Source organism: Numida meleagris, chromosome 11 (genome assembly GCF_002078875.1).
Source record: "Numida meleagris isolate 19003 breed g44 Domestic line chromosome 11, NumMel1.0, whole genome shotgun sequence".
In the NCBI taxonomy this organism is placed as follows: domain Eukaryota; kingdom Metazoa; phylum Chordata; class Aves; order Galliformes; family Numididae; genus Numida; species Numida meleagris.
The window spans coordinates 15,288,678-15,305,329 of record NC_034419.1 but is presented as its reverse complement, the minus strand read 5'-3'; the positions used below and the strand labels follow the sequence as shown (position 1 = coordinate 15,305,329).

The following is a 16,652-nucleotide window of genomic DNA, read 5'->3' as shown; positions in this document are numbered from 1 at the left end:
GTCATGGCCATTTGGGTACGAGGGCCCGGTGCATTTATAAACGCACGGCGGTAATGGGATTAGGGATCGTGTGAAATAGGGGCGAACTTCCTCTGCCGGCGCAGAGCGGCGGTCGGCAGGAAGGGGCAGCGCCGCCCGTGCCCCGCAGCACCCCCGGGGAGGAAATGGAACAATGCGGTGCTAAGAGGCCGCGCTTCCTGCTGCGCCGCGGCAGGAAAAGGCCTTCTCCCTCCGCACACTCCTCCTCCTCCTCCTCCTCCCCGCCCGCCGCCTCCAGGTGGGGCGGGCCCGGGCCGCGGCGCTGCCCGCGGGTGTGAAGGAGGAGCGCGGGGGCGGCGCTGCGGCGGCGGATGAGGACGGAGCTGTGCCGGAGGGAGCGGCCCGGGCCGCGCGGCAGCTCTCATGGGCCGCGGGGCGCTGAGCGGTGAGCACGAGGCGGGGGGAGGGCGGAGCGCGGGCTGCGGGCGCGGGGTGGGCACTCCCTTCCCCTCCTCTCCCTTCTCCTCCTCTCCCTTCCCCTCCCCTCTTTTCCCCTCCCTTCCCCGCGCCGCCACCGTCCGTCGCGGGATGTGCAGCCGCGCTCCGCTCCCCCTCCGCCCCGCTAGGTCCGTGCGCCCGGCGGCGTCTGGAGCGCTCCTCCCCGAAGCCGACAGGTAACGCTGCCCGCGCTGCCGGCCTCTGGCTCTTCGGCAAACTGCAACGCAGGAAAGGGTTTTTAGACGCGGGCGTGGTGGTTTTTTTTTTGTTTTTTTTTTTTTTTTTTTTTTTTTTTTTTCCCCCTCAGGAAGCCGAGTGGCTCGGGATGGGGATGCGTAAGCAGAAGGTGACGTGCCGTAACGGAGCGCGGATCCGCGTGGCCCGCGGGTCCCCGCAGCGTGCGCCTCCGCATCCCGGCTCCGTAACACGACGGCAGCTGCTGCTGCTGCTGGGCCCTATTGAAGTGGGGCCGCTTGAAGGCGGCTGCGCGGCTTCCCTTCCTCTTATGCTTAATTTCTTCCAAGCCGGAGACTATCTTCTGTGCTAATTATTTTAATTTTTAAACTAGAATTTCTCCTTTTCTTTCCCCTGGCACCGCTCTCCCAGCTGAGCGCTGCCCGCTCTGTGCTCGGCTCCCACGGCCGCACTCAGAGGATCCCTCGGGCTCCAGCTGAAGTAAACACGGCCGTTTTAGTGCGTAATTACCCAGTGATTAATGATCCCCAGATAATCCCGAGGCTGCACAGTCTGGTCTCTCCGTGAGAGTTTACTTTCCGTCAGACAGCACAGCCGCTCCAGCAGCACAAGTGAAAACTCTTGGCGTACATGACGCTGTTACCCGGTATGCTTGAAATGCGTGCTGCTGCAGTTACGTTCCCTTTTTCTCTCACTGCAGGAGCTGCAAGTTGCCATGTTCATCTGGCTGATGTTTGGATTGCTACTGCAAGAAATCCTGGCTAATTCCCAAGATGAGAATCTCCCTGAGCTCCAAAGCGTTCCGGGAGAGCCGATGTACAGCTACAGGACTATCAACTTGCCCGACGAGCATATTCCATACTTCCTGCACAACAACCGGCACGTTGCTGGCATCTGCAAGCAGGACTCTCGTTGTCCGTATAAAGTAGGTTCGATTTTATTTCGTCGTTATTTCGGAGCAGTTTGTCGGTGGAGTCGTATTGGTTTAGAGGCGGTGATGGGTTGGTCTCCTTGCTGGTGAGTTGGCTTCGTTAGGAATAGGAACTGCAGGGATGGTGAACCTGAGGATCGGGGCTGTGTGAGCTGGGGGCAATTCCAGCATCTACCTGGGCTGGAGCTGTGCTCCCTCTTCTCTGCCTCTCTACAGCACTGCAGAACCAATGCTTCTAGGTTTGCCTGATGGTGTGCTTGGCCTGGAGCACTGTGCTTTATGTGAGCTCAGCTTTGTTGTTGATAGCTGTTGGCAGGGTGAGAACTTTGGGCTCTTCCTGACTGGTACAGGAAAATTGGTTGACCTGAGAAGAGGTGTTAATGGCAAGAATAATGTTGCTGTGCATGTGTTTTCTGTGGGCCCTCTGCTGTGTGTCAAGAGCCCGAGTGCTCTTTGTGAAACAGCTTGGTCTGTTTTCAGACAAAGTTCTCTTCGCAAGATTTGGGAAACAGGATTTGTTATTGAGAGGTGGTTTATAAGCTAACAAACAGCTTTGGTCATTTGCTATGTTCAATGATTTTGTGTTACAGAAATACTTGAAGAAACTGAAATCCTGCTGGGGCTATGAGAAATCTTGCAAATCGGATTACAGGTTCAGTTACCCGGTGTGTGATTACGTGGAATCCGGATGGTGAGCCTCATCTTAAACGTAGGAAGTGCAGTATGTTCAAAAGGGGAAAAGAAAAAGTTGTAGTGCTCGCTTTTGTATTAGCTGTGAAGTTAACACTGCTGTGGTCTGTGGAGTCTAAAGGAGGGCTGTCCATCTTTGTACAGATGCACATGTATGCATACATAACATACATCTCTCAGTGTGACTTTCAGCTTTTTAAGGAAGAAAATCCTGTTTGAAATACTTCCCACCACAATGTTTTCATTATCCTGATTTAGCCTTGCATTCAGATTCCTAAAATAACTCCGCAGCTCCTTTCCTTAGCTTTAAAAACAGATGAAAAAATGTTTAAAAAAAAAAAAATCTAGAGCCTTTTTCAGGAGAATTGCTTTAAATTGTCATTGATGTTTTCACTGAGGCGTAGCTGATAGGTTGCTTCCCGCTTTGCATCTTGGATGTCAGTAAAGTACCTGGCTGGCTTTTTTGTTCCCTTTTAGTGAGGGAAAAAAAGAAGCTGTTATCTGTTAAAGCTATTACTAGAACTGAGCAATGGCTTTTTATTTTCCTCTCATCAGGGCGAACGACATCGAGACGGCCCAGCAGATATTCTGGAAGCAAGCTGACTTTGGTTACATTCGAGAGAGGCTGAATGAAATGAAAACCCACTGTAAGCCTGCAGTAACAGTGGGTATTTTCGATGGATATTTTGCTTTTCACTTTGTTTTAAACATAATTGTTGTTATCGATAAAATGTATTTATTTATTTTTTTTTAACAGGGAGATTCATCTCTGACCTGTTCTCAGTTCCTCCAGCACTGCAGAGCAACAAACTTGTACATTGATTTAAGAGCTGCAAAGAGAAACCACGAGAGGTCTGATTCCGTGATGCTGGAGTAAAACTAAGGGGTGGCAGGGAGAGGGGCTTGAAGAGCTCATTGAATGAAGCTGTGCGTGTAGCTGGTGTGCTTGCTGAGCTTTGCAGAGCCCGTGGGCAGAGGCATGGTGCTGATGCTGTGAGATCTACATCACTAATGCTTGACTGCTGGCTGCTGCTGCTGCTAGCAGAATGAATTATTCTAAAACTCATTTATTTTTGGGGTGAGGATGGGTGATTATTTCCTCCACCTGACTGAACAGAGGATAGTGTTTCTGTATCTTGAGCCATTCTTTCTGTGTATTCAGACACATTCTTTCTTGTTCAGGTGGCGTGCAGGGTAGAACTGTTTCTGTGTGAGAAGAAAATACTCAGGTTTTAAATGTGTACCAAGTGCTTTGCTGACCTGAGACTAAGTGACACTGGCTTGAGTACATAATCTTGATTGCAGAGCACATGTGGCACTGTTGCACAAAGGCTGATAGACCTTTATTCGTTTGCATTAGATTCAAAGAAGACTTTTTCCAGAAGGGAGAAATTGGAGGTCATTGCACCCTTGACGTGAAAGCATTTTTAGCTGAAGGTCAGCGCAAGAGCCCTCTGCAGTCTTGGTAAGAATCACTTGTCATGGCTGATGCCAAGTTCACTTACCAGTTCATTTTTTCCTTGGCATTAGCAGCTGTGTGGAAGGTGTTTCATTCTGGGGAATTAGTCGTTCCTTTCTAAGGTCGGTTTGTGTTGTTCACATTAGATACCTCTATAACTACATCTATGCAGAGTGCTGTTCTGAGCTATGTTACTGTGTAATGCTACCTTTTCTGCCTAATTTACAGCAGCAGTGGACATGAGAGCATTTTATAATCAGAGGTTCTAAAGCTTAAGTGTTTTCTAGAGATGTTAGCTCTGTGCCTGTTCTGCCTATGGAAGGAGCCAATTCGTTTGTTGAGAAATACCTTAAAGTTGGCATATTTGCCTTAGTTCATATAGGCCTGGTGATGCTTGCTCCAATTCAATGCCTGATCTGGATATATATTCATATACTGTTCCCAGGGAGCCTGTGTTTGGAATGTGAAATGGGCAGCAGTCTAGGGACTGAGTAGGAAGTGCACGGATGCTTGGTGGTAGCTGGTTTGGTATCATGGGTTGCATGTTAGCACTTCAAAGCTGAGCTGACAGTTAACTGATGAAGTAAAAAGGAAGGGAACTACTAAAACGCCTACAGGAATTGAGTTTTTATGGTTTTTTTTCATGTTTTCAATTATTTTTTTCCCACTTTTTGGACTGATGGTCAATTTCAGTTAAGAAGAGCTCCAGAGGAAGAAAAGGCTTTTCTTCTGTACCTGCCGTTGTCATTTAGATCCAGGGGTAATAAATATTGCATCCGTATTCATTATTCTGAGCAAAGCATGAAGATCTTGCTGAAGTGTCTCTGGCAATGCAGATCAAGTTGGACGGACCCACAGATCTATGCTCTAAGGCTCTTTGTTACATCTCTCCTGCCTTGATTTGTACATCAAAGATGCTGTTCGCTCCTGAGATCAAAGGCAGTGTTTAACCTCTTGAAGATCATAACCTGAAGAACCTTCCATTAGGATTTGAAATAATTTTAATTGTCAGACTCTATCAGATTTCAGCCGTCCTGTTAAATCAAGTGGACTGAAAGAACAGTTACTGAATCTTAGATATATGAAATACACGTGTTCTAATACGTTAATGACAAAGTATGCTCTCTGTGATTGAATCTTGTAGGTTTGCAGAACTCCAGACCTTTACTTCATTAGATTTCAGGCCCCTGGATGATGGCAAGTGTGATATTGTTATTGAGAAGCCAACGTACTTCATGAAATTAGATGCAGGTGAGCATGTAATCCCCCAGACATGGGTATCTTATCTTTTAAGCAAAGTTACTGTATTCCTCTGAACTGTGATAATTTTGGTATAACTGCAGCTCTGTCAACTTGTACCTTTGAACAGGGGTGCCTAGCTGTGTTAAAAAGGTGATGCTGCCTGGCTCCTCTGTTTTAGAGGGGGCAGAGGAGAACTGCTTTTTAGTAGTTTAGGAAGCCCAGGGTCTGGTTCCTACCATGGCTGCTCTTCTTGGGCAGAAGCTTCAAAACAAGATCTGTGTGCATACGATCCCAAAGCTGATGCCTGGTCTGAGATACCAAGGAGGCTGGACTATGTTAACTCTTTGTTTTATGGTAGCTTTTTATGCATTGTGGTCTTAAGGTATTAAGTTAAGAAGCCAAAAGGGAAGAAGAATGCTTTGGGAAAGAACCTGAGGAATTTCTTGGGCTTTGGCTCCCGTGCAAGTACGAGTTCTAACTTGTAGTCCTCCAGAAAGAGCTTCAGTTAACCTTAATAAAAAAGAACGAAGAGCAGTGCCAAAGGCCTGTTTTCTCATGTTTCCTGTATGCCTAACTAGTTCTTATTAGAACAGCAGTTGTTTTCGTATACTTCAGAAAGCATTTGCAGTTTGTAATGAGAAGTAGTACATGGAATGTATCTTTTTCTTTCACCGTCTTTTTGCTGCTATTCTGAGTTGTTGGAGCCTTTCTGAATACAAGTTTTCCTTCAGATTTCTTACCTTGATTCCTTCCCTTTAAAGGTTTGCTTCTCTAGGGTGTATAAGAAGCATTCAGTCAGAATTAGGAGAAAACTAGTCTAAAACGTGAGATACTACTAGTGAAAAACGCATAAACCACTGAAGAGGGGAGTGAGTAGTGAAGCATTTTGCTAACACTTTTTTTCTTTTCCTCAGGTGTTAATATGTACCATCACTTCTGTGACTTCGTCAATCTTTATATTACACAGCATATTAATAATTCCTTCAGTACTGATGTCAACATAGTCATGTGGGACACTGTAAGTCCACTGTGCTTTTAACATACTTGTAACGCGTTCTGTTTCTGTCTAATAGAGACTCTGAACCTTCTAGTAGCCACAGTTCAGCTTTCTCGTGGGCTGTGAACTGAGCCACATGGAGCTGGTCAGTTTTTGGATCATCTTAATACAGGTGCATGAACAGTAGTGAGGGAACAGATTTTCTGCAGTAAACCTGTTTGAACTCCTGAACTATTTGAACACTGCACCATAGCTTTTTTTTGCTAGCATGTGATTATCTCATGCCAATAAAGGTGTAAAAAAACAACATCACGTGTATTCCCAGTGTGTGGCATTTGAATATCTCATGCTGTTTTCTGTGGACTTTTTCCTCTGAGAATGTTGAAGGTAGACTTACTCAAAACTTTCTTCTACATTAAAAAGAAATGGAGCCTAGCACCTTTCTAAATCAGTAGTGTCCGATCTATCATAAAGAAAACTAAATAAAATCCTTTTATGTGTGATATGATTGATGTGATTATCGGATACACAACACCTGTGTCCAAGCCGAGTCAAATACTTAATTTCTTTTAAGTAGCCTTGCAGTTTTCTCTCCATCACCCCCTTAGAATAAATGCTTTTAAGTGGAACTTTTTCTGCCGTACTGCTGGATTGAAACCATGACTTTTTCAGTGTAACAATGGTTTTACTGACCTGTACTTCAGTTGTACAGGAGTGCGTTACAAGTACACAGCTTGTAATATGCCAGATAACATGCATGTCAGGTTCAAAAGGAACAAAGGTTTTGATGACTGTAACATTGTCCCACATCTGTTCTCCTGTTCTCCTGTAATATGATGTTTTCTTCCTTTGTATTTATTGCTATGACAGATATTCAGTAAAGAACTGCAAATATCGCATGCTTGCTGTTTAATGAGAAGCCTCTTCCTTGGCTAGAAGAAACTTTTTTTTTTTTCCTTTCCTTAGTTCTCTTACATTTTGAAAGCTAACATAAATGTGCCTGCCAGATAAGCAAGCTTGCTTTATAGGGAGACCCGCTGTTAATCCAGCTCCAATGGCTTTCTGAAAAGATCAGCTGTGTCAGCACTGTAAATTACTTTGAAAAGAAACTCTTTTTCTTACATTGCGTTGTTGCATCAATTAACTCCTTCAAATGTACCGTTCAAAGTGTGTAATGTAACAGCACTATCATTTTGAATGAGTCTTAACTGCTCGGTCTGCTTGAGTTCATTGCCATGGACAGCCAGATGATGGCACCAACTAACTGCTGATGAGCAGTTACCTATCAAGAGATAGACTTGATCTTATTAGTCATTCTCTTTTTTTTTTTTTTTTCCTTGATGTAATTAGATTTGGGCGTACTTTCTAGCTACTGTAGAGTTGGTGCACTGTTCTTATTAAGCAGTAATGCCCTCTGATGTAGGTTAAACAGAGCAGAAAATGAGTAGGAAATCCACTGGGTGTTGATCTGCAGACTGTCTTTGCCACTCCAAGAAAGCAATGTTTCTAAAGCACTTTTAAGGTGAGCAGATAGAGTTAGAGAGAAGTCCTTTCAGCATGTATCCTGGTTCCCTCTTCCACCAAATCACATCATTGCTTTCAGTTTGAGGTGTGCGTGCAGTACACAAGTGAGCATCCCAAAACAGAAGCAAATGTGAAACAGATTTGCTGTGACATTTTACTTCGAATGCTACTGCTGCACTTGGGTTCCCGGGTGGTTTTTAGTCTCAGGAGTCCAAGTTCATATCTTCTACCCTCCTTCCATTTCTATCACTTCTGTTCCACTTGTGTTCTGTTGTCTCTGGGGGAACACCTCACACCTTGCTCCTAACTCAGATTCTAATCTGCTGCTGAAGAATTTGTCTGGATTGTTAAGTTATAGAACTGTGTTAATAAAAAATTAACTACCTGCCAGGTAATTCAACTACCTTTGTAATTGCACTTCTAGCTATTTAGTAATGTGTGCTTTCTGTGCTAGAGTGTCTTAGGTCCTGTGGTGGTGATGTGCACGTTATGGGTCTGTTTAAACCTGCATATAGAACCTTTAAGTCACAAAGGGAGTTTTTATATGCATTTATGAAATTATTGTGCCTTTCTATTCTTCCTTTCTGACACAGAGCTCCTATGGCTATGGAGACCTGTTCAGCGAGACGTGGAAGGCATTTACTGACTATGAAATAATACACTTGAAAACTTTTGACTCTAAAAGGGTATGGAATTTTGTATTTTGTCTTAATTTGTAGCAACTGTGTAGTAAAAATGCCTGCTTCTAAAGCTGCTTCTGGATATATGTTTTTCAGAGAAGAGCACTAATGCTTGACATGTATGTTTAATTAGTGTAATATGAGTGTGTTGCAAACAGGAGACACAGTTGTAACCTAATTCTGTGGCATGTCTGCATTTACATAGATGGACCAAATTTCTCTACCTTCCGAGAAGTGATATTTGTGTGTTAGTTTCTCTTCTACAACACCCACTACTGAAGCGAAGGATTTTCAAATGGCACTAAGTCTTCTGGTTCCTACTGAGATAGATATCTTCCCTTCCAACTGTTAGTGTGTCTGCTGCTTATCATCAAACATCAAACAGAATAACCCAAAACAAGTGAAAAAACACAGACAAAACTGCAATATCTTCTTCTTCCATCGTACAAATTCTTTCAGAGCTCACATCAGTCTCTTAAATCCCTTAAATTCAGTCTTAAACTCTGTGTGCTTCACCTGGCTTTCTTCTATCTTGTTCTGGTTTTTTGGGGGTATTTTTTCCTGTTTTTTTTGTCTTTTAGATGTCTTCCCACATGTGTGTCTGTAGCAGCTGAGCTGAGATCTCCTTTGGGATCAGGATGGTCTTTGTTCTATCCTTTTGCACAGTCGAGGAAGTGAGGATGTTCTGACAGGAGCGTGTAATTGCTAGCCCTTTACAAGCAGTGATCCCGCTGAATGAGCATGGGTTGTGCCAGCGGAAGGTAGCAGTGCAGTGTAATTTCTTGTGATCTCCTTTTGCAGGTGTGCTTTAAAGAAGCAGTCTTCTCCTTACTGCCTCGGATGCGGTATGGCTTGTTTTATAACACACCATTGGTGAGTCCTTACCCATCGTCATGCTAACTACACGCGTATATGGCGCTGTGAAGTCTGAGCTAATGAATTTCTCAAATATCCAGCTGAGTTGTCATGAAGTGTACTGCACTGAAGGTCTGTTGAACTCCAAAGGAAATGATCTTGCCTAAAGATTTTGAAGTTACTTCAGCTAGCTGATGGTAACTGGTTGTGTGCAATCCTCTATCCCACTGTTTTTGAGAGATGTGCTGTATCTCTTTACTGAGAGGGCACCACGAACTTTTGGCAGAGCACGAGAGCTGCTTCTCTGGCAGACTTTCCTAGGGGTATTAGCTCGTGTCTTGAGGCTATAACGCTACAGAGAGAGCCACGTTGCTTCTAAATGAAAGTGCCTCTTGCGTTGCAGCAGATAGTGACGTGCTCAGTGCAGTGTGTGCTACTAGGCTCTTGTTCCATAAGAATGGCACAGGACTGATGCCAAAATGAGATGCTTTTTCTGAGTGAAATAACCTTTTGTTGTAACGATTGCTTTTCTGCTTTCAGATATCTGGCTGCCACGGTACAGGGCTGTTTAGAGCATTTTCTCAGCATGTGCTACACAGGTTAAATATCACGCAAGAAGGACCCAAGGTATGATAACCGAACGCTAAAACTGTAATATGGAGCTGACAGGTCTTACCAGAGAAGCAGCATCATCTGGCTGGTGTGAAGTGATTTCAGTGTGGAACAGGAGCACACAGTGCACTTTTTGAGGGTGCTTGCCATCTTCTTCCAATAAGTCAGTTTGTTCCATTAAGGCTTTCAGCAAACATGAGGACAGGTGCCCTCCTATCTTGTTTCCACAGGACAGGCTTTAGAACATCTTCCTTTCAACACCAGTGTCTCCTCCCCACCTCCATTCTCTGTGCATGAGGTCTTTGTGTTCTTCCCAGCCAAGCATTGCACAGTACACGGTCTCTTCTGGAGTGTGCAGGCAAGAACCTGCCCTTGGGTCCGATAGAGGGGATCTCACAAAGCAATGCAGCGACCTTGTTCTCTGCAGGCACGCTCTTTATCAGTCCTCATGGGTTCTGCTGAGCTCAGATCAGAGGAAGAGATGGCTGAGTCTGGTCCTTCCATTCCAGCCCAGTACCATCTGTCTGGCCGTGGGCTTCTCTGTTCTAAGAGCTGGTAGCTGTTGCAAGCTGTCACAAGGGCTGCGTTGGTGGGTACAGCAATCCTGGGCTTCTTGAAGTGTTTGCTAGAGAGTAGCCTACGTGTCATCATTGAGGGGCACGCATTCAAAGCACAGCACAGACATTTAGTTATGCTTCTCCTGCTGACTCTAATGGGAGTCACGCAGTTAAATCTCTTTATTTCACTTGGAACATTCACCCCCATGAGACCAATTAATTTAAAGAGGTAAAATGGAGAACTGTTACAGAAGAAAAATACTTTTTTTTTCCATGGATCTTGTGCACAGACCGTCCTGAAAGCTGCTTTCCTGCTTTCAAAAACTGGTGTATGATGTGTAACACAAAGACTCTTTTGTACGGAATAAAATAAATCTCTCAGAAAACATTTTATTATTTGCTAATAGTCAGCCTTTCACAAAGTTCTTGACACTTTTAATCTGTTGGAAAATACAATGTGAATTTTAAGATGCTTACATCATCCATTACATGAGGAGGGAACATATTTAGTTGCTCAAATAATTGCCAAAATTAAGGATGGAAATTGTGGTTGTGGTTTTTTCTTCTTCTTTTTTTCTTTATTTTTTTTCTTTTTTTTTCCAAATGAGATCTGCCTCACTGCTAACGCTCAGCTTCTTCTTTATTTTTAGGATGGGAAAATTCGAGTCACGATACTTGCACGCAGTACGGATTACCGGAAAATATTAAACCAGAATGAGGTGTGGCCCTTTTTATTTTTAAAAGAAATTTATTGGAAGTTAAATTTTGCTCATTGAGTTGATTTTTCAGGCACAGACAAGACATCTGTCTGCTGACAACTCTTGGGCAAATACATTTAGTGCTAATATTAATTTCTTCTAATATGCCTTTTATCCTGTCTCTGCTTCTGTTCACCAGATGCTGAACCTTGTTGCCCTTTTTAAAATTCCAGTGGAAGTCTACAGATGTAATACTAAAAGTATTTCCTCTTAACAAACAGATGCTGCAGAGCTTCTGATGACATTAAATTATTCTGCTTTCAGATAATTCTCTTGTTTCTAACGTTCTCAGTGTTAAAGGCCGTAACAAAAGCTTTGTTACGCTTGCAGATCAAGATATGTAAGCAGTTGTATCTGAGTGTATGCATTTAAAACTCTGAGTTTCATATTGAATCACTGTTTTGAATCATGCAGCTTAGTGGCTTTAGGGTGAAGCTTCTCTCTTGATAAAATGATAGCATCACTTTTTTTTTTTTTTATAGCTCTCTTCATTCTTAGCTGTTAGTGCCTGACAAAAATGGATCGACGTCATTATTCCTTATGTAAGGGAGAGGCTGAGTCTTATTTCATGCGATATCTTGGTGTCAAAACAGGCAGGGCTCAGATTGCCAGATGTGTGCAGTCTGCTGCACTGACCTCAGTGCCTGCTTACACCACGTGTGCTGTACATTTTCTGAAAATGAGCATATAATGGAAAATGAGAAATTAATTTTTTCTTTACTGATCTTTTATTAAGAAAAATACTTGTATCTCTCTCCCTCTCCTGCTAGCTATGAATTGAAGACTTGGAAAAGCCCTTTTAAGTTAGAATCCCAGGCTCTATTGGCTTTACTTCTTGTGTGTGTAGGAGACTGACCTGGTCAAATATTTTTGAAAACCCTTCTAGCTACCAATTTGCTTCTTTAGGTATTGGAATCTCTTTTGGAAATCCAACCTGAAGTGTCACATCTTCATCAATTCCCATCCTCAGCAAAACTGATACCAGTTTGAGTGGCTTGGGACTTGGCCCTGTAGCATATGTAAAAGTCAACAGTAGTCTCTGAGATTCAAGTCCCCTCTGCAATGGCTGCTTTACTAGAAGTGATATTTGTATCCTAAATGAGAATGTAGAAAAGTAGGAAAACAGCTTCATATGGCAGTGACATATGTTGTGTCTTCCTCATTGTAATTCCCTGGTGAGGAGTGTAGGGGAGGAATTAATTGAAACAGAACACCAAATCGTTGTCTTTTTTCTCTCCCCTCTTAGCTTGTGAATGCTTTGAAAACAGTATCAACGTTGGAGGTCAAAGTGGTAGACTACAAATACAAGTAAGTATGTTGCTAGAGGAAACTAGTGTGGCTACACACTTTCTATGGCTGGTGAAAGCTGTTGTCATGCAGAAGTATACACCTCTCAGTTTCTAAGCTTTGCAAAATCCTGGAACTGGTGAGAAGAGATGAATGTTACTGAGGGAGTGGCGGGTGAGCTAGTTAAGCATTCTCATCCTATGATGCAGTGCCTAGGAATGAATTTATCTTGTAGCATGCCGGTGTCTTATTTTATGTGACTCTTAATTTAGTAATGAATGATAACTCAACTTGTCTGCTGCTCTGGTGGCTCCTGAAGACACCACTTGAGATCATTTTGTGGTTCCCAGACATGCTAGGCACTGTGCCAGTAAGAAATGGCTCAAAGGAGAAGTTCCCAAGTGGTGTTTTTTTGCACCAGATGGCAGCAGCTCCTTTGAGGTCAGTGGTGCTGTCCTGGATCACCCAGGAGTAGGGAGGAACCGAAGCAGATGAGTGTTTTCAGCCAAGCAGAGGGAGAGCGAAGAAGTTGAAAGTTGATTTTGTTTATTTTCTTTTTCCTTTGTCAATGACAGCATTTGAGGGAGTTAATTATAAAGAGGAAGGCAGGCCTCTAGGCAGTCCCTCTGTTTGAAAGCATAACCGAGTGATGCTTCCAAAATTCCCATACTTGTTGAAACTGTTGTACCATTCACTATTAGAGATTCCTACAGCTACCCTCTGCGTCATCCCCATCACAGTTACAGGGCTTTCCCTGATATCTGCTCTTACAGTAGTTTAAACAGTGATGATCAGAGATGAACTAACTAAAATGATCAGAGAAGAACTAGCTCTCTTCCTTTTTAATGTATGTATTGTTAACACATGAGTGAAGGCTGCTACGATTTCCTTTTCCACTTGTCAGACTTCTCTCACAATTAAGTATCTTTTGCCCATTATTTGCTTGCTTGCTCAGGGAACACCAGGTTATTTAAAATAAAATACTGTATTTGAAGGTTACATTCAAAGGATGGGAAGGAAGTGAGAGTTTGAGGCAGGAGCTGAAAAACAAAACAAAATTTGGTGTCCTTCTGCCTGCTTAATGCCCTATGAACAATTCGGGTCTGTTATGTTTTAAAAAAAGATGATGCAATTGTTTAAAAAAAAAAAAAAAAAAAAACCACAAAACCTCCAAAGTTTGAAAAGTTTAAACTTACCAATGAAATCACGTTTTTTTTGGAATAGGCTCTTATTAATGTGAAGCTTTGAAACCCGTCTGCATTTCTTCTAATTCCATGCTGGGTTATTGCTCGCTGCCGCATTTATGATTCTTAGTACTGTTCCCTGAAAAATCAATTCTCTCTTTCAGTATTCCCTTAAGTTAATTTTGCGCTTTCTACATGTAACTAATTCTTACTGAGATGGATAGGCATGCCAGATCACTATTTTTGTTGTGTTGTCTGCAGGGAACTTGAATTTTCAGAGCAGTTGAGAATTACCCATAACTCTGATATATTCATTGGGATGCATGGAGCTGGACTTACCCATCTGCTCTTTCTGCCAGACTGGGCTGTTGTTTTTGAACTGTAAGTGTTTTTTTCCTCTTTCCCTTTCTATTATACACACAACTGCTAATATATGTTCATATATGTTAATTAAGCACTTTCCCCTTCTAGTATTTGACTACAAATGTTTCACTTGCATTGTCTTCTAGTCTTCATTTTTGACAGTCTCTTCATCTGGGAACAGAAAGTGAGGAAGCTTTCATTATAAATGATGATGTAGCTATCGTAAGGGCTTAGCAAGTGATTTCTTAAGATGCCATGTTATAAATATGATGCACCCTTTTATTTTAATTAAAGCAATAATAAAAATAGAACAAGTCTCACAGATCAGATTCTGTCTAGTGGGTCTGAGATACAATGGTATTTTGCTGACCTGTCTGATTATATAATGATGCATGCCCAGCCTCTTACAGATCCCTCTGGACTATATTGCTGTTCTCCTTTCTGTACCTGGGACATGAGCACTAGCTTGCCAGCCAAGCTCAGCTGAATGTCCTTCTATCTTATCTAAAGTTCTCCAGTAGTTCCATTTTAAATATATTTTGTCATGAAGCTGGCTGTTAATAGGTGTTCCAGTTCTATGGAACTAAAGAAAAAGTGCAGCATGCTTGTCCAAAGAGCACTGAATCCCCTATGCTGGGAAATTCCACCTAAATCCCTGCAGCAGAGAAGGCTGTGGAGCTGCTGCTTTGTGGTGTAATCTTGGCTTGAGAACATTAGGAAATAAATTCAGGCACCTGGGGGGTGTTTTTACATGCCCAAGAGCTGCTACAGCTGGGCTGGGAGATGTCTGACATGTGGATGTGTCTCAAACTGTCTCCTTGACCACATGTTAAGAACGGGTGGGCAGCCCTCGTTCTTCATTGTGGTGGGGCAGAATTTATCCATGGTTTTGTTACCTTGGAACTGCCCAGCAAAGGTGTAGGCTTTGACACTTTTTTTCCTGTTTCATCCTAATCAACTTGAGCACAAACTCTGTAGGTGAGTGGGTTCTTCTGCCTTTCCCTAGGTACAATTGTGAGGATGAACGTTGTTACCTGGATTTGGCAAGGCTGAGAGGCATTCACTACATCACCTGGAGAAAAAGAAATAAAGTATTCCCTCAAGATCAGGTAACGATGGCCACTGGTGGAAGGGTGGGGATGGTTTTTCTGCTGTATTCATACTCTACTGAATGAATTTAAAGGCTAGTTTGTTTTGCTTGTCTGCGTTCTGGTATTTGAAATACGATTTTCATTCTTTAAGCCAAACAAATTAAGTTCCGTGTTGTGATTAAGAAATCATTTGGTATTAATGGATGAGGGAAGAAGAGAAATTGATCCATTAAGCCATCCACTGCATTGCTATTTTGCAGTTACTTAGCTGAATCTTTTGCCTCGGAGCAGATCAGTGGATCAGAAATAATGTATTAATAGCACATGCTCATTTTTTTTCTTTCTTTTGAATGGAAGATGTATGGGAAAATTTTCTGACTAAAAGACCTTATTTCATTTTTTTAGGGACACCACCCAACGCTGGGAGAGCATCCAAAATTTACAAACTACTCTTTTGATGTGGAAGAATTTATGTACTTGGTGCTTTTGGCTGCAAATCATGTTTCACAGCATTCCAAGTGGCCATTTAGGGTAAAGCATGATGAACTCTAAATCAGACTTCTGACTGAAAAATTATTTTTAAATAATGCTCCACAAAATACTGTAAGAACGTGAAGCAAAATGCTGGTGTGAAATAAGGAAACCTCTACGAGGGAAACAACTCATAATTAGTTTGTCAGAACACTTCAGGGCACCACACCTAATCTCTATCATCCATCTCTTTAAATCTGGGTGCTTTCTTTCAATAAAATATATTTATAGAACTCTTTCCCCCCTCCCCCCCTATATTTCTGCATTCCCGATTCTGAAGTACTTGTCTTTGTAAAAAGCTATGTCCATCCATTTCATTCATGTTACAGATTCCTTAAGTTTTTTGCATTTAAGTGTAACTTTGACTCTTCTCCCTCTAGTTTTAGATGCTAAAATGCAACAGATCTGCTCACTAAGTTTAGTCAGTCTTCCCTCTCCATGCAAGTGAATCTTTTCCTATATGAATACTTACAAACTTCGGGTAATCTGGGTATTTCCTACTTTTTCACTTAAAACAGCACTTCTGCTGTGGAAAACCTTTGCAGATTGGAAGAAAAGCACACACAGAAACCTTCATCCTTTTTGAGGATGCTAAAGGGATTGGACTTCAGGGTTTTTTTTTTAATGACAAATGATAAGGAATAAAGGGTATCTTTCAGCTGCAGCTGGAAGGAAATGAAATCATGAGGAACTTTGTTCTTCGAATCATTAAAAGCCTCATCTATTTTTGTTTTTGTTTTCTTAAAATGTTGAAGAGTCAATCTCGAAAACTTACAGAAGTCCTTCCAAAGCCAGTAGCATCACTCACTGTTCTCACTGAAGCCAAAACTGAGCTGTTTATAAAATCCCCCCCGTGCTGATGCAGGTTGGTGCTAAGGAGGGGAGGAGGGAAAGAAGGAAACAAACAAACAGAGAGAGTAGTTGTGTTGTCTTAAGGGGAGATGTGTGGAAGAACCAAGCTCAGTGAGTTTTCAAAGGAAAAAAGAGAGTTCCCTTTTACACTATGGATTTTCTGAGAATGTATTCCCATGGTACATCTGCAGTATAATCAAACAGTTTCAGTGGCTTGAAGCAAAGCATGCATTTGTATGCAAAAGCAAGACAGTTACAGTAAATGTAGACACTTCACTGGCATAATCGTAGATATTATTGACTTCCATTCACCAACAGTCATAGGCAATTTCACAGGGGTAGCTACACTCGCTGACCTGCCTATACT

At 42.5% G+C, this 16,652-nt stretch overlaps 1 protein-coding gene across 3 annotated transcripts; it reads left to right on the top strand.

The window, feature by feature from the left end:
• EOGT (EGF domain specific O-linked N-acetylglucosamine transferase) lies at positions 269 to 16,418 on the top strand. 3 transcript variants are annotated; one of them, XM_021409055.1, is made up of 16 exons: positions 269 to 424; positions 1,373 to 1,597; positions 2,194 to 2,294; positions 2,849 to 2,957; positions 3,051 to 3,145; positions 3,654 to 3,758; positions 4,897 to 5,003; positions 5,909 to 6,012; positions 8,109 to 8,201; positions 8,997 to 9,068; positions 9,591 to 9,677; positions 10,870 to 10,938; positions 12,224 to 12,285; positions 13,710 to 13,829; positions 14,818 to 14,920; positions 15,308 to 16,418. In XM_021409055.1, exons 2-16 carry the CDS (start codon positions 1,388 to 1,390, stop codon positions 15,452 to 15,454), a joined length of 1,584 nt encoding a protein of 527 aa, XP_021264730.1. In that variant the 5' UTR covers positions 269 to 424; positions 1,373 to 1,387; the 3' UTR covers positions 15,455 to 16,418. The 3 variants fall into 3 exon arrangements, with proteins under 3 accessions (XP_021264730.1, XP_021264731.1, XP_021264732.1); XM_021409056.1 differs by lacking the exon at positions 269 to 424 and adding an exon at positions 482 to 653; XM_021409057.1 differs by lacking the exon at positions 269 to 424 and adding an exon at positions 708 to 730.

Coding starts and splice junctions, on each gene's coding strand:
- EOGT (XM_021409055.1), top strand. CDS start 1,388: ATGTTCATCTGGCTGATGTTTGGATTGCTACTGCAAGAAATCCTGGCT. Junction 13,830..14,817: donor TGGGCTGTTGTTTTTGAACT/GTAAGTGTTTTT, acceptor GCCTTTCCCTAG/GTACAATTGTGAGGATGAAC. Junction 14,921..15,307: donor AAGTATTCCCTCAAGATCAG/GTAACGATGGCC, acceptor TCATTTTTTTAG/GGACACCACCCAACGCTGGG.